Raw genomic sequence first — 22,032 nt, forward strand, 5'->3', positions numbered from 1 at the left:
ACAATAAGATGAATGATAAACTCAGTGTGAGGTATATTTGTGTGCTATCATCAAAAAGGGGGAAAATGTTATATTCTAGGTGTTTTGATGATCCTCACAAATGCAGGGACCTGGTTCCTGGCAGAGTGCTCTCGTCCAAATACAAATGGGGTACAGTCATAAAAGCTGTCATGTCAGGTGGTAGGTGAAAAGTGCAGTATCCTACACCAATAAGAAGAGCGAACGAGATTGTATGTTTCAGTATCTCGCAAATGCAGGGACCTGGTACCAGACAGAGTTTCCTCCATCAGATACATAATTGGTTACAGCTGTAAAGCTGTCACGTCAGAGGTTGGTAAGGCGTCAGTGTACTACACCAATCAGAATGGAGGAGGGTGTTTGTCCAACGGATAATAACTCTTTATGTTTGATACTTTTAGCATGACAAACACCATATTATATTCATTCATCCAAAGAAGGAAGTCAGCCAGCAAGCCTTTTCAAGAACTCATATAGAAGTTTGCAAGGGACCTGGTTCCCGCAAGCAAGGGACCTGGTACCCGCAAGACTGCGACGTGAAAAGGACGAAAAGACAGCTGTCAGAAAAGCTGTCATCTCTGATGCGGTAGGTGCACAACTTTTCCAACAGCAGGCCTTCAGCCAATGGGATGACTTCAACGAATTTGTGGGAATTTATATTATCTCTTTCCAACAAACACAAATTCAAGACTTGGCAAATTAAACTTGGATTTTCTCTGAAAATTCACAAGCTTGAACAGAAGGCCATCTTCAAGGAAGAACATTGCTCAACTCAACAGAAGGACCTGATAGAGTAAAGAAGAATCTTTGTTTGTATTTAGAGCTTTGTGTCTATGTACTTACATTGTAAATTTGTTCCTAATCTATAAAGGATTCAGATATTTGTTTTGGGTTTGTAAAAGTCTAAATCAGTTAAGGCTAACTGATTTAGTGGGCAACATTGGTTTGTTGCTTAGTCAAATTCTAAGTCATCTAGAGTTAGGTGGTTTAGTGGGCGGTGTTGTATCCGCTTAGGCTCTTCAAGTAATAGGTAGATTACTTGATCGTGAGATTAATAACTTTTTCTCACATTGTTTGTAACCGGGTTTCGCTTTTGCTTGAGAAGATTAGTGAAGACAGTTGTAAATCCTGTGCAACAGGTCGTGGTTTTACTCCCTTGAGCAAGGAGGTTTCCACGTAAACTGCTTGTGTTGTGTTCTTTATATTGTTTAATCTTCCGCACTGTTCTTGTTGTGTCAAGGGACCTGGTCCGTTGACTGGTAATGGTCGCACACATTCCAACTGTATGCAATGATAGGATTGTAACAAGTATATCTTAGTGGTTAAATTGTGATTCATTCTAAAATCCTCTAGCAACTCAAGATATGATTAGTTTGAGACTTACTGTTTATGAAGTCCAGTGGGTTACGCCTGGAGGGATTCCTTTGTTCATTCTATGAATTGTTTAGTTATTTTAGAAATAAAGCAAGATACCTTTTTGTTTAAAATTTCATTGAAGAATCTAACATCTACGTAGAAGAGAGGCTATATTATGTCTATATAGAATTTTCAAATTGCATCTAGTCAAGGGAAAAATCATCAGCTAGGATAAAGAGGAAAGATACCAAGTTAATGATGGACTGAAGCATGTAAGATCTAATTATATTGTAAACACTTTAGGGCGTACCTGAAGTTGTAGCGAATATGAGCCGACTGTTTTCAAAAAGAGGCAGCAAAGTTTATTCCATCAACAACAAAAATGTACGCAATCAACATGCCAACCATATTGCAAAAAGGTAGTAAATTCTTTACTGGCAATCAAAGGAAATAATGTTAAGACGGATATCTGCTATTTGGAAAATAGTGTTGATAAATTAACACAATTTAATTTTGATTGATGGTAACAATTACGTGTTCTCAATATAATCAGTATGTTCAAATCATACAAGTGATACGTCGAGAACAAAAAAGCACAAAATAACCAACATATTTAGAAATGAATACATGTTCCTTGATCATATAAGTTGTGTTCTTAAATTTAGAAGACAATCAAAGTGTAGGAGCAGTACCTTCTGATCTCGCTTTGTCATAATTTGCTTCAGCTGCTTTATGGGGTAGCTGGTGCAGTGAGCGGAAATGGCTGATTACTAGAAGCAGTTGAGATGATGACTCAACCACAAAAGCTGGAGGTTGAAGTCGTGGGGACGGGTGACTGCAGAATCATGATACTCCAGTGCAATTCAAGGCACAACACTAGCTTTTGAGGTTATTGTTGACATTTTGCATCTTCGTTCAATCGATTAGGATAACTTTTACTTTTGTTTTATCCAAATGATCAGAACTAGATAAAATGAACTCAAGATAGTACTTGCAGCTTGAGGGAGCTGGCTACCAATAAGGCACAAGTAGAATTGACATTTTGCTCCAAGATTTTAACCTTCAACACTTTAACATAGTCAAGTGACATTTGCATTCAGTATAGAGAATAAAATAAATTCACAGCAACACTTCAAAATAATGATAACTAACCAAACCATTCTCTACAGAACTCAATAAAGGTAGATAAAACTAATGCACGGTTCGATGGACATACCTGAAATTCTGGTAAAGATCGTTGCAAATCCTTAAATTTACAGGGCAAGGAAAAATAATTTCAAAACATATACTATGCAGATGAACTGCCAAAAAATTCATGTAATGGTATAACTTAGTACCTTAACAGGTTTATGAAAAATGATTTAGACATTTCCCAACTAAATAACTCGAGTTGCTTCAACATGATTGTTGTATCTTACAAAAATCAAAACCTTTGTCTCGCTGAATACAAACATCTTCAATGGCACCAGCTCCAAGAGCATGAAAATGACGATGAAAGCAAATCATAGATTGTTAGGTTATATATCATTTCATTTAAAGGTTAAATAAACATGTTAAAACCAAATTGCTACTAAATATAGAGAGGTGTCATTCTTTTTGTGACCGACTAAAAAGGAAAGAGTATCGCATAAATTGGGATTTGGGACAAAAGGTGTAATAGATATCTCCTAAATAGATCTTTTTATTTCATTGTATTCTATCTCTCACTAAGTCTACATGGATCACTGAAAAACTTTAGGCCCTTCTTGACTTCATTCCAGATTGGTTTTAGGATTACCTCAAACCTTTTTAACAACTTCACTCACTATGGTTTCACATATAGATATATACCATCAACCAACATAAGGAATATAAATAGTCACAACCACACTGTCCAATTTGTATATAGGTCTGCCACCGAACCAACGCAAGGAATATAAACATGCACAATTACATTTTTCCAATGGTATATGAATGGTAAATAAAATTCACTACAGACACCATGGTCTTAATTTATTGAGATTGTAGAGAGGGCATACAAATATAATGGAGAAATAAAATATAGACCAAACATTTGATCTTACCATTCAAGTCATTTATAGCACTTCGGGCTTCCTGCTAAAAAAACATAACAAAAGTTTTTTTTAATTATTATTTGCAATCCTAGCGAAGGTTCAGAAGATAATATTTAGGTAGCTTAATACCTGTTGATTACACAAGGAAACAAACCCAAATCCTATAGACCGGAATGTTTTCTGATCCCACATCACTTTTGCGTCTCTGTAAGAGAAACATTAATGTAGCATCAAGTATACTCGTCCATTTTTCAAAATATGAAAGCCAGGAGAACGTGTATAGTAGAAAACAAATAGGGAATAGAAAATACAAATCTGTAACATTTGAACTAAGATCACCCACAAATATATTAAAATGATCTGCAAATGAGCTTGAAAAGAGAATGTAAAAAATTAAGAGGATCGAAAATTTAGTGATAAAGATACATACTTGACGTGTCCTCTCTTCAAGCGCTGGCATACGACCAATTATCTATAGCCTGTAAACCTGCAAATTTCATTATCTTTTAGGCGGACAGACACTAAAATATTACTCCCTCTGTTTCACAAAGAATGGTCTAGTTTGACTTGGCACGGAGTTTAAGAAAATAAAAAAGACTTTTCATCATGTGATCCTAAATTAAAGTAATGTCAAATGTACAAAATTGCCCTTTAATCTTGTGGCCTTAAACATGCCACGTGAAAAGTTGTTACCAAAAAAAGAAAGGAAAGGTGGTCATTCTTTTTGAAACACACTAAAAAGGAAAGGTGATCATTCTTTTTGAAACGGAGCTAGGGAGTAGATAAAACTTTAGGAGACAGAGGTTTAGACTCACATTTGGGTTGGGAGAGGAAGTTCCTAACTTATGTATTTAGAGGATGTTACTTCTATATGGTATAACCGTTTAGTTGGTAATCCATTGAATTCTGTTTTAGCTTCTTTTCCTGTTGTTCTAACAGATTTAGTTACATTAATAAGAGATCTCTTATTCCTTTTCAATCAAATAGTCTACATAATGAATAAACGAATAGTTTTCAAATCTGTTTCAATCTTTTGCTCACTCTCTGATTCTGCCTTAACTTTTCTAGAAAAATAAAGAGAAGAAAGCATGTCCACATCCTACATCAGCTACAAACACTTCAACATACAAAAAATCCAAAAGCAATATTTCACAACACATGACATGAGGAGTTCATGGTTCAAAGTTTGATAGCATATCAATTGTTTCTTTATACTTTACTTGGAACTCTTTTTATGCTATTATCTATTCTGTTGGTTTCTCTCCAAACATGAACAATTGATTTACAAATCTTATTAACCAGAGACTTACAATTCACTAATAAAATCAACTGATTTACAAATCAAATATAGTATTGCTGGTCTCACTAACTTTATTTTTAGGGGTCATTCTAAGAAAAGATACATCTAACCTCTTATTTTGTCTAAGTTTCCCTAAACACATTCATTTCAGAGTAGGAATCAATTAAACATCTTGTTGAAAATAGAAAGTCCAAAATATCATGGAAAGAATATGTGCAAAAATCCAACTGAAAAAGAAGGAAAGATCTTCAATTTCGGGGAAAACAAAGAAGATCACAAAAAAATAACAATGTGAAGAAGTTTACATGAATAGAATGCTGGAGAAAGGAAAAACTTTTGGTCCGCATGGGAAAAATGAGCTCATAGTGCCTTTCAAGTTTTTAATTAAAAAAATAGGACAAGTTGGGCCCTTTTATTTTTCTTTACTTTTTATTTTTAATATTAATAAAAGGACTAAACTAAGTAACATTTTTGTAGTTGTCTGGACAATCACTGAAGTTGATTGGACAACTTCTAAAGTTGCTTGAACAATGTTGAAGTTGTAGAACGACTAAAGAAGTTGTTCTGACAACTACAACAGTTGTCGGACGATTAAAGAAGTTGTTTCGACAACTACGACAGTTGTTGGACTAAAGTGTAAAAGTTAAAAGTTTGGGACTATTGTGAAAATATCTTTTAACCTAATATTTTTTTGTCACTTCTACCTAATTTTTAAAACTTAAATGACTTTTAACTAATTGACAAACTACTTTGTCCCTTTTAATAGACCTTCCATTACTGAGTCTGCAGCGATGTGTATACTGAAAACACATCAAAGAGACACGTAGCCAAAATAAAATACTAAAATGACCAAAATACCCTTAAATCTATGAAACAGGCATGTCGAACAACTCTTTTCTAATATAAGAGTAAATAAGAGAAATAAATCTGGAATTGAGAATGATAAAATATATGTAAAACATATATGTACTTGTAATTCAATAAGCACATGATATATACATGTTTTTAATTTATAATATCTGAAAATGATGATAATTTATCAAGATTTATCTTTTTACTTTCTGAGTGATCATGTTCATATACATGACATGCGATGCAAAAATATATCAAATCCTATATCAAATGCTACGAATGTTTAAAATTGAATTGAATCGAAATCGAAAAAACGTTATCAGTTTATCAGTATTGGGTTATTAGTTTAGTGATTTTAATAACGATTTCAATTTTTTTGTTATCGGGTTATCGATTTTTTACGGTTTGAGGTTTTTTCTTAATGGATAATCGATAACCTGACTAGTAAATTAAATAATTATATTTATACCATTTTGTATATAAAGTCCTTAACTTAGAGTTTGATTTTCCACTTTTATTTCTGGTTGTCTCATACAGTTGGTTATTCTACAATGTAAAAAGTGTTTATTTTTTAGCAAGATGTAACTTGTGAACTGATATCCATGGTTTATTTGGTTTGTCACTTTGTTTCTAAGTGGTTTTTAATGTTTTCTTTTGTGTCAAATCTTACCGATTAAACGGTTAACGATCAAAAATCAATAAAACTCATAAGAATAATATCTTAATGTTTCTATAACGGTTTAGTATCTCTACAAACCAATTAACAATAAATCAAATCAATAAACTTTAAAATCAAACCGAACTAACCGATACGCAACCTTAACGAATTCATAATCCTTTTGAGTATCTTTCGATGTCATCCTTAACTTTTTTTTTTGTGAATGAAGCCATAAATTCCTCCTTCTATATCTTAAAGGCATGTTTCTCGTCACATAATGTGAGAACCTGATTCTTAAAAGCTTCAAACATAGACTCTCTTGATTTTTTCCTTCAAGTTTTGAAGATTTAGTTCAAGAAAATTAAGTATATGTATCCATCACTTTTCTTCATTTAGTATGGAGATTCTCATTGGCCTTAATGAAAGTATGAGCCACGTACCGCTTGGTTCGGTTTGAAAATTTATCGGTTATTAATTTGTAGACATGTTAAACTATTATAGAACCATTAAGATATGACTTATAAGTTATTGATTTATTGGTTATTAATCGTCATCAATTTGATACAAAAAGAATCATTAAAAATTACTTAGAAATAAAGTAATAAACCAAATGAACCATGCACAAAAGTTGACATTTTGCATCTTGCTGAAAAACAAACACACTGACTGATATTGTAGAATAATAAAAAATTTGAGATAGTTAGAAATAAAAGTATGAAACTAAACTCCAAATCAAAAACTTTATATATAAAAAAATGGTATAAATATAATTATCTAATCTTCTATCGAATTAACCCATAAGAGAAAACCTCACACCATTAATAACTAATAATAATAAAATTAAAAATTGATATTGAAACTACTAAACTAGTAACTTATTATCAATAAATCAATAACTTTTTTTTTCCGATTTGAGTTATTTATTATTTGAAATAACTTTTCAATATAATAACATGTAAATTTTATAAAAACTATATTAATAATGTCTACAATGATTTAGTGAGTTTGCAGGTCATTAATTAGCTTAAAATTAACGACGTCAACAAAGGATGGATTATATTAAACCTCCTTCAATAATAGAATCTTTATAATAAATGACATTTATTTAAAAACTCCACTTTTTAGAAAGGAAAACTTGACTCTTTTCTCTCATTAAATTAAGTAGTGTAATAGTCAAATTAATCTAATTACATTAATTTTCATTTGACTATTAATGCAAAAATTTAATGAATTCTTAAAAAAAGAAAAATTAAAGAAAAAAACACGGTGGCGCATGGGATCTGTAATTAGTTTTTTGTTTTTTTGCTTTGAAATTTGACGAGTCAGAAGAATTGTGTTGTCATATTACTATTTTCAGCATCAGCACTAGCAAAGTAAGAAGAACACTTTCTTTGGGTCTCAGACTGACCTTGGTCTTCCCGTTTACTCCTCACCGTGCACCGCTTCATACGCTCCAAAAATGCTAAAACAAAACACCCATTGAAGCAAAATCCCTTTTTCTTGATTTTGTGTTAAAGAAAAAGAGTTGCAGAATCCCAAGTTTTCATCTTTACTAGTTTTCTCTTGTTGGGTAAGTGTTTTTTTTTGTTTGTTTATATGTGATTGTTTGTGTTTTAATTTGATTGACTCAAATTGGGATTTGAACCCTTTCTTTAAGGCTGTCTATAGCTTACTCTTTAGGGTGCAGCCATTTCCTGGACCTTTGTTTGAATGTGGGATGTTTAGACTGTTCCTTAGTGCTGTTTATGTGCATTCGGTGATAATTGACATGCTAATTCCAAGTTTTATTTTATTTTATTGTGTTATCATTATCTATGTGTTTTACTTTGGAGTTTGGTGTTCAATTTAATAATTGCTTCTTTACAAGTTTTTTGAGATAAAAAAGATGTTTTTTTTTCTTTTTAGTGTTTGGGGATAAGTGTTGTAATGATATGGTCTGTGATTTGAGTTTAATTGACTTAGTTAACAGTTGTTATTATAGTTGGTACCATGGAATTATTTGTTTGGGATTAAGATGTCGGTGTTGTTAATATATTTGAAAACAGTACATGTGAGTGATTTTCGAGGGAAGTTTTGACAGTTTCAGCATTCTGAAGTGGTAGGTTGTCAAGGAGGTTTCACAGAGTGTAGCTTGGGATTGAAATAGGTGGAAGGTCATTATCCAGAAGATGGGTGGTCTTTGTTCTAGAAGGGCTAACGCTGATAGCACAACGGATCGTGGCATTCCACATGGGAATGGTCATCTTAGTTATGGTGCTGGAACTGTTTATCAGTCGCGTGGATTGCCCATACAACTAAGCAGTGATCCTATGCCCCCTGCTGGGGAAAGCCAGCAACTATCTGAACCAACATTATCTTATCCGGAGATGAATGATATTTCTCTTGGGATTCCTATGGATGATGTTGATGATGGAATTCCAATATTGTCAAGGGTTTTATCCAACAAGTCCATATCAGCAAGGTCAAAGCAAGTTGCAATTGCAAAGGTGAGTGGTCAGTTTCATATGCTATGTTATGTCCTTTGGCTATGACCTATTGCATTTATCTTTTAGCTTACTCTTGCTAGTAGTTATTTGAAAATTTCTAATATAGGAGTTTATAAAGATAAATGGACCCCATTGCGATAAGCAAATGTGAATCCACTTATGCAAATGTAAGATTTTCCAGCAACATAATAAACAAAATGTGAAACTATAGGATAAGAAAACGAATGGAGGAACTAAAGGATGCTTGCGTTGCCGTAGTGTTTATTTTTTGGAGTATGTTATTTGTCACGTATATTAGGGAAAACCCAGTGTGGTTGTGACTAGCTACTTGGCCATTTTAGTCTCATCTTTTACCATCCTCTCATATAATTGAAGAATGTAATCTATAACCCCCTGAAATATTCAGTACTCTTTATCAGAATGCTGATATTGCATGAGTCAGATTGTCCATGCAGAAGGGCTTCAATAAAAAATGGAAACCGAATCTAACTGTAAACCAAACTAGTGTTGGCAAATGGGCGGAACGGATTGGATATGGGTGGGTTCAAGATGGATTAGACAAAAACAGATAAATTATCCGCCCTGCCAATATTTAATATGGATGAAAAATGGGTTGAATAACGGATATTATTCACGGCTTCTAAAAGAAAAATAACTCTCCGCTTAGATAACCTGCCTAAGCTCCCCACAACAACTCTTTCATACAACTCATTAGAAAACCATCTACTTGAGTACTATTTTGAAAAATGTACCAATTAAAAGAAGTACAAAAAAATCTAGTGTAATTTAAAATGAGAGATAACAAATGATAAACTTTGAAAGTTGCATTAGAATTTAGATAACATCTTAGAAAATAAAACGTTGTATCAGATGATGTTTCTAAATCTGATTTAGTCGATGACATTCAGAAGCAAAAGCAAATTTGTTAACACTTCGAAGAGAGCATGTGCTGCTGAAGGTTTATTTAATAAGACGACAAAATGTGAACTTTGTGAATAAACTTGGCTGTGAAAAGGCCTTTCGGTTTTGCCTTTCTTTTTCTTTTTTTCTTCTGCCAAATTATTTGTTTCCTTTTAAAGCAAATCAAAATAAGATGTGCTAACTAATTGAAACTATTTTCTTCAATTACTCAATAAATGTAATTAATTGAAAATGAGTTAAAAATAAAATATCAACAGTACATCTAAAGGAAATATTTAGATGTTAAAATAGAACTATATAGAAAGTAAAATGGAGGATGGAAATTTAACTTTGCATACACGTGTAAGTTGGAATATAAATTGTTGTTAAGTTTTTTAACAATGTGTTTGATCAGATTGAAAGATTTTGAATAAGAAGTACAAAAGAACATGACAGACATGCAGAATGGAAAAAAACATTTAAAGCTACAGAGTACGGGAAAAAAGAAAATTAACTTTTAATAGTACCGTGTTAACTTCTCTATTATAATAATGAATCCCACATCTTACATTCTGAACTTCATAATTGAAATATAAAACCATGATTCTTTATCTTTCCTTTATAACATTAATAAGAAAAAATGTGTAACAAAAGATCATTAGCCTTAATGATCTAGAAAGCAATAGCCGGTCCTCCTTTACCTTTGCCAATTGATGTAGAAAGCAATAGTGGGTTGTATGGGTTTGGAAGGGGCTGGAAATTGTAAGACCCATTATTTATCCCTCAAGTATCTGTCTTTAGTAGGTAATATGGACATTATCATATCTCATCCGTTTTAAAAAATGAACTATCGAAACCGTTTTTAATTGTGTTGGTTGGATGGATACTTGATTTTCATCCATTTTGCAACAGTAAATCAAACTAAAGCCACGTAAAAAATCTGCACGTTCTTTGACTTTGGTTTATTCGGTTTTAAATTTGGAATAATCATCAATATGATTCTGTTTTATAATTTTAAAAAGTCTAACCAAAAGAAACTCTCTCTCTGTATATACTTATGCATGTGCATGTATATGTATTTGTCAGTTTATAACCTCCTACGAACGTAACTATGTATTCTTATAGAGAATTTTTTTGAAACAACCTTATGTATTTTTGCCCATAAAATAAATGTAAGGACATTTTTCAAGGTACTTGCTTTGAGTTTTGTGTTCTTCTATGTTGAAGTTCTCTTGGAGAAGGTGATTTTTTTTTGTTTTAATCATTAAGGTAAAGTTAGTGTGAAAGCATATATGGATATAAATTGATTGTTTGATTTATGAATGTGAACATTGTCATGTCCCAAGATGACATTTCTCACAGATGTTTGGACTGATAATAGGTTTATCTATTTGTTTGATTCTTCCTAATCATATATCGACATATGAGAATTTTCTCCTTTGACTCTAGGAGATTGAATATGTGTCGTGTGAGAAAAAGGAAAAAACCAAATAAACCAACAAAATAGAAGCAAGACTCTATTTGGTTTGGTTTGGTTATTTAGCAAACTGACACAACTGTTTCTTTTAAGGTAAATAAAAATAGAATCTAACTGAATCATGAACATCCTTAAATTTCTGCATTCTATTTGGAATTTAACTATTATTTGCTAGACAGGTTTCCGAAATGAGTTCACTGTTGGGAAGAGCAGGTACGGCGGGGCTTGGGAAGGCTGTAAATGTGTTGGACACACTGGGTAGCAGCATGACAAACTTAAACTTAAGTAGCGGTTTTGTGTCAAACATGGCAACCAAGGGAAATAAAATTTCAATTTTGGCATTTGAAGTTGCAAATACCATTGTCAAGGCTGCCAATCTTATGCATTCTCTTTCAGAAGAAAATGTGAAACATTTGAAGGAGGTGGTGCTTCTTTCAGAAGGTGTGCAGCTCCTGATAACAAAGGATATGGATGAACTCTTGAGAATTGCTGCAGCAGACAAGAGGTGCTAAGATTCTGAGATAGCTTATTGTCGTATAAGTTGTTACTTTTAAGTTTTGTCAGCCAGAGTGAACTTCTATTCTGTAATATGGCAGGGATGAACTGAAAATATTCTCCGGTGAAGTGGTTCGTTTTGGAAATCGCTGTAAAGATCCTCAATGGCACAACTTGGAACGTTACTTCGAAAAGTAACTGTTATAAGCTTTTATCTGTTATTTCTTGCTTGTCATCAGTACACCTCAGTGCGTGATTATGTCATTTATAATACATTTCATTATATTTAGGCTGGAATCTGAGCTGACACCTCATGAGCACTTGAAAGAAGAAGCAGAGGCTCTAATGGTGCAGTTGATGATCTCGGTTCAGTATACAGCTGTAAGTTTTATCTCATTATTCATTCATCTTTTGATCTCCCATTGCTGTGTTTATTCCGTTATCTTATCATTGTTTGATCCTTTAGTTTGGTTTCAAAAATTAGTGGAGAAGAAATTAGGATCTTGTGTTGTCCATGATTGAAGAGGTCATGCAAAATTAGGACTGTTAGAGAAGCACACTAGTTATTGATGCTCTGTCAAAGTAGATTACTGTGACTACGAATGCAACTAAATGTAACTAGCACAGTCACTGCTGTGTCATCGGCTGTTCTCTGAAAATCGTAAGAAGACCGTGTGAAATCATAGAAGGTAATTTATCTTGGTGGCCTACAACGTGGATTCACAGTATCTAATTATCACATTCATAGTAATTAGAGGGAAATATTGTCTCGCGCAAAGCAAGGAGAAAATATTTGCCGCCATGAAGGTGATTTCATTTGCGCTTCTCTTTTGGGAGATGGAAGAACATGAGAGGCGCATGACTTCCAGCCAAATCTAATTGCTCACTTTTGGAGGTGGCCAGCATATCCTTAATGCTGATGAATATAGTTTACCAATTTCAAAAAAAAAAAAAAAACCATTCGAATCAATTCATGTTAATTTTATTTTGACTCTGTATTGCTTGAAAAGTTGATCACGAAGTGGTGCTTTGGCTCGAAAACAAATTGAAAATTGCAATACCTTCTTGATGCATTATTAATGGATAACTTGCTTCATAAGGAATGACTATATCGTCAACATACACAAGCAGATAGATAAGAATATCATGTATAGAATGTGGAGAGAAGACATAATGATCTGACTTGGCCATTCTATCTTAACTCCTGGACTACTTGGCTGAAGCGTTTATAGCCCGAGAGAACCCATAAAGGAACCATCCAAATAGACATATTAGATTGGATTATCCCCCCTTTACTTATACATAGGACCCGATTAGCCTTTTCGATTGTTGTTTAGAGACTAAAGACCCGTCTAGTCCCAAAAGCTGACGAAACAGGAGCCCATTCTTACTTTGATTGATTTAAACACATTATTTCTAGTTACCCTTCCCCCTTCCAAACAACAAAACCAGGAGGTTGGTCCATATAACCTTCTTTTCTCCTGATTTGGCGTTGTTGCTGCCATATCTGAGCTCCATTCATGATAGATTTAGGATCACTCTCGTCCCTTCACCCTTGCATGTGGTTTAGTGATACACAGTTTTTGGAATAAAGTACTTTCCATTCTTCCCAGCAGTAATGTTCCCTACTGCACCTGAAGGATCTTGTCCTAGATAGGAATTTGGAAAGCCATAAAGGATCTCCGGGGTTCAAAATCTTCTGGTCATTTGGAGTGTACATTCCCTAGCAATTTACTATATGTTGATGCAAATATTGATCCTGCTTGACGATCAAAACTGCCTAAGTCTCTTGCCATGGTATTCTCCATATCAGGGGATAATGATGGCAAGCTCATTACAGCTTCGTAGTCTTAAAATTTTTCCCTGACTACTGATAGACATCATAATACTCTAGCAAACAGCATTAAAGTTCTCTTACCTTCAAGGTCGCATCAGCATTAAAGTTCTCTTACCTTCAAGGTTGCATCACATCATCCGTATTTGTTTTACTAAAAATCGGGAATGAGATTTATGATGAATTGCTTCATTTGGAGCAATGAACTTTGCATTTAGTTTACTATAACTGAAATCTTTACAACGAGAATTGCACTTTGGGTGCCTAGGAAGAAAAGATCCCTCGGAAATATCTTGTGTTTCATTTGTATGTTTGGTAAGAATTCAAGCCTAACATTTAAGAATTTTTTTAGAGCCATACTTGTGGGAGGTTGGTTAGTATGGATTCTTTATAGACGACCCAATATCAGTACTATCCACACTAAGAGCTCTGTGGTTATCACAAAGGAACAGCCGGAGTTTGCTTATTAGTTCACTTTCTGTAATTGAGGACATCAACCTGCTTTCTGCTTTTCCCTAAAAATTTATCTGGCTCAGGGTCTGCGTTTTGCAGGAACTGTACCATGAATTCCATGCTTTGGACAGATTTGAGCAAGATTATCGACGTAAAGTTCAAGAAGAGGATACTTCAAGTGCTACTCAGAGAGGTATTCCATAACGACAGTTATGTTTTGTTATTTGTGATTCTTTTAAGCAGATTGAAGCTCAAATTTCCCCTAGATGAAATTTGAACTTAAGTTGCTCCAATGTGTTCATATTATATTGTTTATGAACATGAAAGTTTATTCTTGTTGTGGTGCCTTGACAGAGCATCAACGCGTTTCTATTTATTGGTTTCATTTATTATTGCAACAACGTTTAGTGATTGTTCAGTTGGGGAAATCTTGAAGATCATGGGAAGCAACGGACTTGCATTTATAAGTCGTTTGAATAATCTCTCCCATAATTAACCAAAATAGATGGATAAATTCGGGACAAAGCATCAACCATCGAGCAGCATTTTTGAAAAGTCCGAGCAACATAACTAATCAATTCATTCTTTTTCGTGTATTTGGTTGTAGATAGATGCTTACAAACTCCTTATTCTGTTTAATTCAGGTTTAGTGAACCATAGTTTTCGATCCTTCTGTTTTTAGTTCTTTTTACTATAATTAATAAACTGAAATGGTTATAGACATGGACATCATGAGTAATGAGTAGTTTTAAAGCGCAGCCCTTTCAGAATCTTTTCCTTTTCTGACCACCCATTTAATATAGGAACTATATTGTCTGGGTGATATAAATATGGTTACGAGGATGAGAGCTCATTACTTGATTGCTTTAATGATACTCCTTAATCACTGTTTACTTTGTGCTTCACAAAATTAATTTTTTTCATGCAACTACCTAAGAAAATGATTTAACACATTGATTGTGGAAGGTTAATTTAAGCGACAGATCAATAATGATGTTAGGTTTAATAGAGACTAGCATCTGTGAGTTTTTTCTCCGCTGTTCTTGTATGTATTTTGATCTTCTTCTTTTTGTTTATGTAGGAGATACCATTGCAATTTTAAGGGCAGACTTGAAAAGTCAAAGGAAACATGTCAAAAATTTGAAAAAGAAATCCCTCTGGTCCAAGATATTAGAAGAGGTAGCAAGTCAGTGCTGTTCCGTATATCTCTTTAATTCTTGAATATAAATAATCGTAATTTGATTACTATTTCTTAGTGGACCCGTTAATGATATATATTCTTAGCATGATATGGTTAGACTGTTCCAGATTTATTAATCAAATTTCTTTGAATATTATACTAATTAGTTTACTCATTACTGAAGGTAACAGAGAAGCTTGTGGACATTGTGCATTATCTTCATTTGGAAATCCATGCTGCATTTGGCTGTGCTGGTATGCATTTGAACCTTCAATTTAGCTTCTCTTATGGTGATTTTTACGGTCATGTGGGGGCTGGTTGGAGGAGTGATTGTTCTTAATTTCATGTTCTGTTACTTTCTTAACTAATGCTTGCATTCAAGTTTTCATTCTGTATCTTCAGAGATCCTTCTTTTTTTGGGATTGAACTTTCATGTTGAATTGTTAAAAAACATGAAAAAAACTAGCCCACCAACCATTCAATTTTCCATGACTATTGCATGGAGAGTCCATACGCTAACTTGCAACACTCACAGGAGAGATAACGTCAAGTTGAGTCACAGTGAGGTAGTTTAACTTACCAACCAACCACCCTCCTATATCTTGCAGTTTCACTAAGGGGCTACCCCTATCTTTGTAGAAGGTTTACACTTGGATCCATAGGAGTGTCGATAACCTGTCATTCCTGTCTCCTAAGTATATCTAGAACATGTCATCATTCCTGTCTCCTTAAGCATCTCTAGAGCATACTTCCATTTTGAAATGGTAATACCTGATATAGAATAAGCAACCTCAATACCAAGAAAATATTGTAATTCCCTAGATGATTAGTCTGAAAGTGCTAATAGAGATTCCGCTTCAATTTGGTGATACAATCTTGTTCATGGCGTGGGATGACTATATTGTCAACATAAACCAAGTAAATGCAAAAATTTGGGTCAGAATGATGGTATAAGACAAAATGGTCAGCTTTATTGTAAGTTATGCCCAACTCCTGAATCACTATGCAAAACTTACTATCCCAAGCTCGAGGAAACTCTTTCAGAGCGTACAGTGACTGTAAACTTGCCAAATATTTGTCTAATCTTGACTTTGATGTAACATCCTATCAAGCTGTCTGTTGAAAGCAAATGGTTTCCTGTTGTTGAAGCATGTCTAGTGGTCAGGGGAGATTCCTTGATCTTGGATGAATTTTTGAGTAATCTGCTACTAGTTATTCGTACAACAGAACTAGAGTTCGTAAATTATGCTTATTGCTCAATACTTGATGTTACAGTTATTCTGATTGTACAATTCATGAGCTGTTTCATTGGTCCCATTTGAATGGTATGTTTTGAATCATTTTGAGGACAGAAACTCATGAGAGATGCTCGCTTGCGAACTTCTTTTATTGAATCATATAATCATCTTAAATTTCTGTTTTGATTTTGCACAATGTATCAAGTTAATTGTAATCTTGACTAGACTGCACATGGTTTAGTGACTAGACTGGAAAGTTTGTGGTATCATGATTACCATAGTGTTGCTGATCCTTGCAGATGGAGAGATATCTATGAAAAACAACAACCAGAGGTTGGGATCTGCTGGTCTTGCATTGCATTATGCAAATATCATCACTCAGATTGATACAATTGTAAGCATCTCATGCTTGTTTTTAAAAAATCAACTATTATCTTCAGAAGTCTTGCTCCAAGTATTTTTCCCTTACTTCCATCTCACCCACTTTTGGTCTCTATTAGTAGTGTGATTTTGTGGAATATGGGACGAAATTTATTTTCTTTCTCCAGTAAGCTAAAACACCTTTTTGGTGATCATATCAACAATCCTCATCCTTTATGTTTTTGTACTCTCATTTAATCATCATCTTTGATCCCAAATTATATGTTCTAAATTGTACTTCAAAGACTCCCCCGAAATATGTGGAACTCCTCAATTCGCTATAGAATTTGTGAATTTCAAACCTTTGCTTGAGGCTGAAATTGATTTCTGCTAAGCTCTAATATTTGCTGACATACTAATGTGCAATTGAGCCTTTAAATTAGTGATCCATTTTAAAATTGCCTCTTAACTTTACTCGAACTCCTTCAGTTTGTTACCTAGTTGCTTTTTCATCTTTATTCTGTTGTAACACTTCGGGACATGCACAAATGAACTTATTTCACTTGCTACAGCCTTATTTTGATTCCTTTGATGATCAGAGGCGGACCCATGTGGAAGGGTGGGGTTGCTCGTGCACCAGTTAACTTCGAAAAAATTATGTGTATATATGTATCTATACCTAGCAAAATAGTATACATCCTAACATGCAAAAGAAGGCTCATGGCATGTTGGTTGCATCCTACTTCCCTTACCCATGGCCCTGGATCGAATCTCAACTCACTTTTAATGGCTTTTTAAAAAATTAATGAAGTGGATTATAACAGCCATGGAAAACAGTATTGGCAAATGGGAGAGTTGAGAATCAAACCTGCAATAGTTCCTGAAGTTTTTCTTCGACATATGTACTCCTTAAAACTCTGTGGAAGTTTATACTAAAGATTTTTAGGATAATAACAGAACAAAGTGTTTTTGGAGCTGATGAAGGCATATAGCTGATTAGCTGACAACAAGAGCTAGTTTTATTTAAAAACTGAAATGGAGCACTATGGTGATGGAGTAATGTATGGGTGGTCCAACTAGGTGATCATTCTTGGACTTAACTATCCACTTTAGTTGTAGAGTATTAGGAGAAGATGAGTGATGGGGTACTCTTGGGAAGATATGAATCTTTGAGCCGACTAGTAAAGATACTCTTAGGTATGGTCACTTTTTATGATACAAATGAGGGCTCCTAACGGATTGTAATTTTCAAAATTTTGTTAGTACGTAAAAGAGCTTGGAACACAGTAATTTTCATTGGAAATATTCCAGTGCAGTTGGAGTAATTGTCAATCATTGTAACACAGTAATGAGCTTAGACTAGAACTTACAGGCTTGGTCCGATGTAATCATGGTGGACAAGTTCTAAAAAGGATGGGAATTTACTACTGTCTTGTTTTGAGAAGCAGCACATTTTTGTTTTCCAAATTGATATGAGTCGTAAACTAGTCTTGTTATGGAGGAAAATCAGAAATATGTCGAAGTTAAGAGAATGAGGATGACCAGTAGTGATGCAGTGGAATGAGCCATCTGGCTGATAGTAAATGTCTCTTGACTTGCATCCTCCATGCAATTGTTTGTCCTGAAACATGATCCTACAAGGAATTGAGTAAGTCCACTGATAATAATAAAGCTAAATGGGCATTCAGAAACTTATAGGACGTAGTTAAGAGTCAGAGGTGGAGTAATGAGAACTTGACCATGGTTTTGGTGCCAAAAGTAAGGCTATTTATGGGTGAGAACAGAATATTGAATATAAGAGAATAAATATCTATTACTTGCCATGTGCTGAGATTCTTATAACAAAACTCCACGCCCTGGAGACAAAAATTGTTTGAGGAACATCACTGAGTTGTGGCTACGTGTGAAAGAGACAGGGATGAATCCTTAAGTGTGTATGGTGGTCAGTCTGGAAAGAAAGAAATGGAAGATGTTTTGAAGATAGATCCAATTCCATCCACAAAGTTAAATGGCATTGTATAGTATCTCTACTTTTGTGGTGTAAACAGCTTTGTATAGATGATATAGACCAGATTATATATTTGATAGGAAATCTGTAATTATCCCTTTTTGGAGGTAGCCAGCATCCCCTAAATGCTGAAGAATTCAACCTTACCAGTTTCAAAAAAAAAAATAAGTGAGTTATATTTCAAGAATTCATCATGTTTCTCACTAGTTCCACTGTTGACTGAAGTATGGAATCCTGAAGGTGCTTCTGATTTTTGCTTTCCATTGCCATTTATGATCAGAAAAGAAGAACTGGTCTTTAATTGACATTTTCAAATTATAGCCACATTAGCCTACTAGCTTGTCAAACATGTAGAGATTGTTGTTACGTAATTATCTTTTGTAATGTCTTTGTTGATGACATTTCCTATTGGTATTGCTAGCTAAGGTATCTTTGATATGATCAGGTTGCTCGACCAGGTTCAGTGCCCCCAAATACAAGAGATGCTCTATACCATGGGTTGCCACCAAGCATAAAGTCAGCTTTACGTTTCAAACTAATGTCATTCTCACTCAAGGAAGAGGTACTTATATTTGTATGATCACGTCATGTCCAATGTCAGGAATCAACTATTTGATGTTTTGCTTGTGACAAGCTTACAAGTTTCTTCCCCCTAGGTGATTGAACTATAGTCATTTCCTTGTGCAGTTGACAGTGCCACAAATCAAAGGTGAAATGGAGAAAACATTGCAGTGGCTTGTACCGATGGCAGCCAATACTACCAAGTAAAACTACTTTCTAGGAAAAAATTACTTCATTGGCTACGTTTGCATGATTTTTACCATGTTCTACTTCCAAATAGGACTTTTGTGTTGCATAATTCTTTTTGGAATTCTAATTATGTTGGATGTTAGAAGGTAATCTTCCTTTTTGGACAGATTTTCCCTGAAGTGATCCCTCAAAATAAAACTGCATAGGACTGATATAAGTCATTTTGTAGGATGTTGGGAACATACGAAACAAAAACAAACTGTGCCGGTATGAAATGTTTTAGACGATAAATACTTTTACTGAAAATGTTTTGCTAGAAAAATATTTTCCAAGTCATATTTGGTGAAATATAATAGCGGGGGTTGGAAATAGAAGGTGAAAGGTAGGCATGGTTTTGGTGTTTGGTGATAATCATAACTAGTAAGACACTAAGAAGTAAGAATACATATAATGTTTACAAATAGGAACAATTGTCATGGAGGAGTGGGTCGAAAAATGAATTTTGTCCACTTAACATAAGTTGTTTCCCACCAACGTCAATCCTAATCCCTAAAACAGTTCATATTAATCATGTCTATCTACTTTAAAGATAGAATGATTATGCATACAATTTTTTTTTTGTTCAATCAATTTCTCTGCGTACTCAATAGTGTTTCTTTTTTTCTTTTTCAAAAATCATTTCAGAGCTCATCATGGCTTTGGATGGGTTGGAGAATGGGCAAATACAGGGTGAGTTCAAATCACTGTGGACTTATTTTTTAATCCGTCTGGATCTTCCTTTGGCTTGTCTAATTGAATTCTTTTTCATCTGTAGGTCCGAAATGAACAGGAAATCTTCAAGCCAGGTTGATCTTCTTCGAATTGAGACACTGTATCATGCAGATAAGGAGAAAACAGAAGCATATATTCTTGAATTAGTGGTGTGGCTCCATTATCTTGTCAGCCAGTCGAAACGTGCTAATGCTGGAGTGAGATCTCCAGTAAAATCTCCAATCTGTTCCCCTAATCAAAAGACGATTGAGTTGTCTAATCACCAATCAAGCTCTCCATCATCCCCATTATCGGTTGAAGACCAAGAAATGCTCCGCGATGTAAGCAAGAGAAAACTCACTCCAGGGATTAGCAAGTCTCAAGAATTTGCAAAAACAGGGTTGAGCAAGTACAACAGGCTGAGTAAGAGCAGTAGCCATTCACCTATAAATGAAACCAGAAAGAACCCATTCCCTATCAAGAGACCGTCTTCTGTTCCAGTGTTTGACTTTGACACTGATCGCTTGAAAGCTTTGGATGTCATCGACAGGGTGGACACAGTTAGAGGTGCATAATTGGTACAACATTAGGCTGCATTGCCAGCCTAGGATACCATGTTCATAGTGATAGTATGTTTATTTACTGCATTGGCAAAACGTAAATAGAGAGCAAGTTTTAGTTAGCTGTACATTGGCTATATTATGATGGCCTAGCAGGCCTACAAATGCTTCCCTTGTGTTATGTCCTGTTTGTGTTTGGGAACTTGAGTGTCCCTAACGCGAACTAGATCAGATATCTGTTTGCAATTCAGGGTTACGCGATGAGTGGAAGTGATCTTTCTTCTCATTTTTGTTTTCTCAGAGGAAAATTAGGGTTCGGAACCGGAACAACCATGGTGGATAAGTGGATGGCACAAGGAGATGGAGTAGAGTCCCTTCTTCTTTTTAGGTGGAGACAAAGTGTCTTAGAGCTCTATTATATAACTAGGAAAAAATTATGTTTTTCTCATTATCAACCTTTATACAATTATATCAAATAGAGCAAAGAATTACAAACATGAAATTATATGTTTTTATTACTTTACTTTCTCTAATTGAGTGACATTTACAGATAATTTTAGCAAATAACATTTTATACTTAATGTAGGTTTGATCACTCATTAGGAGTCATGGATCATTTAAACATATAGTCACTTTTAAGGCTACTCTTTATAATATGGCCACAAATTAAAAAAATTATTGCAACTTTAGTCTTATACTCCATACTAGTGATCTGAACTATTTTTTAGTTGTGTCTACAATTTAAATATATGCCTCACCCCTAGATGTCAAAGTAACTTGGAAAAATAACATAAATAACCATTCTTTAACGAGGTAATTAAAAATAGCCATTGTCATGAAATTGCGGAATAATTGAAAAGTGGCTAACTGGTTATTACTACAAATAATTGTATGAATATATCTCAGGATTAACATGGTATAATAAAACATGTAAATGATAAAAAAATTAATCAATTTGAAGAATTAACGTAGGTTACTTAAAACTAAAAATAGTATTCGAATGTACAACAAAATTAAACTTATATAAAAGTTACTTCATTTTTTCATTAGAACAGATTTTTTTTCCCTTTTGATTAAATAATTTGCTGATATCAATAGTCAATGAATATTCTCTTTAAAAAGGCAAAATATTTTAAATTATCTTATTATATATAAGTAGTAAATTAACACGTCAAATGTAACGACCCGCTAGGTCGTTTTGAAAACTAGGACTAGTTTGACTCCATTTAAAATTTAAAGAGGTATTTTTAAACTATTAGATAACTATGAGTACCCAATTGATGAAACTTTTATTAAATAAGTA

The 22,032-nt window shown here is 34.1% G+C and overlaps 1 protein-coding gene and 1 long non-coding RNA gene across 4 annotated transcripts in view; one reads left to right on the forward strand and one right to left on the reverse strand.

Moving 5' to 3' along the window:
• Positions 1-1,389: 1,389 nt before the first annotated feature.
• On the reverse strand, positions 1,390-3,454 carry LOC114074954. Its single transcript, XR_003575333.1, has 3 exons — positions 2,712-3,454; positions 2,591-2,620; positions 1,390-2,442 (listed from the first exon to the last, which is right to left on the reverse strand). It is a non-coding gene; the product is annotated as an uncharacterized LOC114074954 (long non-coding RNA).
• Positions 3,455-7,569: 4,115 nt separating this feature from the next.
• The window catches only part of LOC107003180, a 34,987-nt gene continuing 20,524 nt past the window's right edge, over positions 7,570-22,032 (forward strand). Inside the window, exons 1-13 of one of the 3 annotated variants that reach the window (XM_015201460.2) lie at positions 7,573-7,808; positions 8,335-8,724; positions 11,281-11,606; positions 11,698-11,790; positions 11,887-11,977; positions 13,983-14,076; positions 14,965-15,062; positions 15,248-15,317; positions 16,601-16,695; positions 19,115-19,231; positions 19,357-19,433; positions 20,104-20,148; positions 20,234-21,231. In XM_015201460.2, coding sequence (XP_015056946.1) covers positions 8,407-8,724; positions 11,281-11,606; positions 11,698-11,790; positions 11,887-11,977; positions 13,983-14,076; positions 14,965-15,062; positions 15,248-15,317; positions 16,601-16,695; positions 19,115-19,231; positions 19,357-19,433; positions 20,104-20,148; positions 20,234-20,744 — 1,935 coding nt within the window. In that variant the 5' untranslated portion in view covers positions 7,573-7,808; positions 8,335-8,406 and the 3' untranslated portion in view covers positions 20,745-21,231. Of the gene's footprint in view, positions 7,809-8,334; positions 8,725-11,073; positions 11,195-11,280; positions 11,607-11,697; positions 11,791-11,886; positions 11,978-13,982; positions 14,077-14,964; positions 15,063-15,247; positions 15,318-16,600; positions 16,696-19,114; positions 19,232-19,356; positions 19,434-20,103; positions 20,149-20,233; positions 21,232-22,032 lie in introns of those variants that run through there. The other 2 variants (XM_015201462.2, XM_027913154.1) reach the window with 2 other exon arrangements.

This window comes from Solanum pennellii, chromosome 11 (assembly GCF_001406875.1).
Source record: "Solanum pennellii chromosome 11, SPENNV200".
NCBI lineage: Eukaryota > Viridiplantae > Streptophyta > Magnoliopsida > Solanales > Solanaceae > Solanum > Solanum pennellii.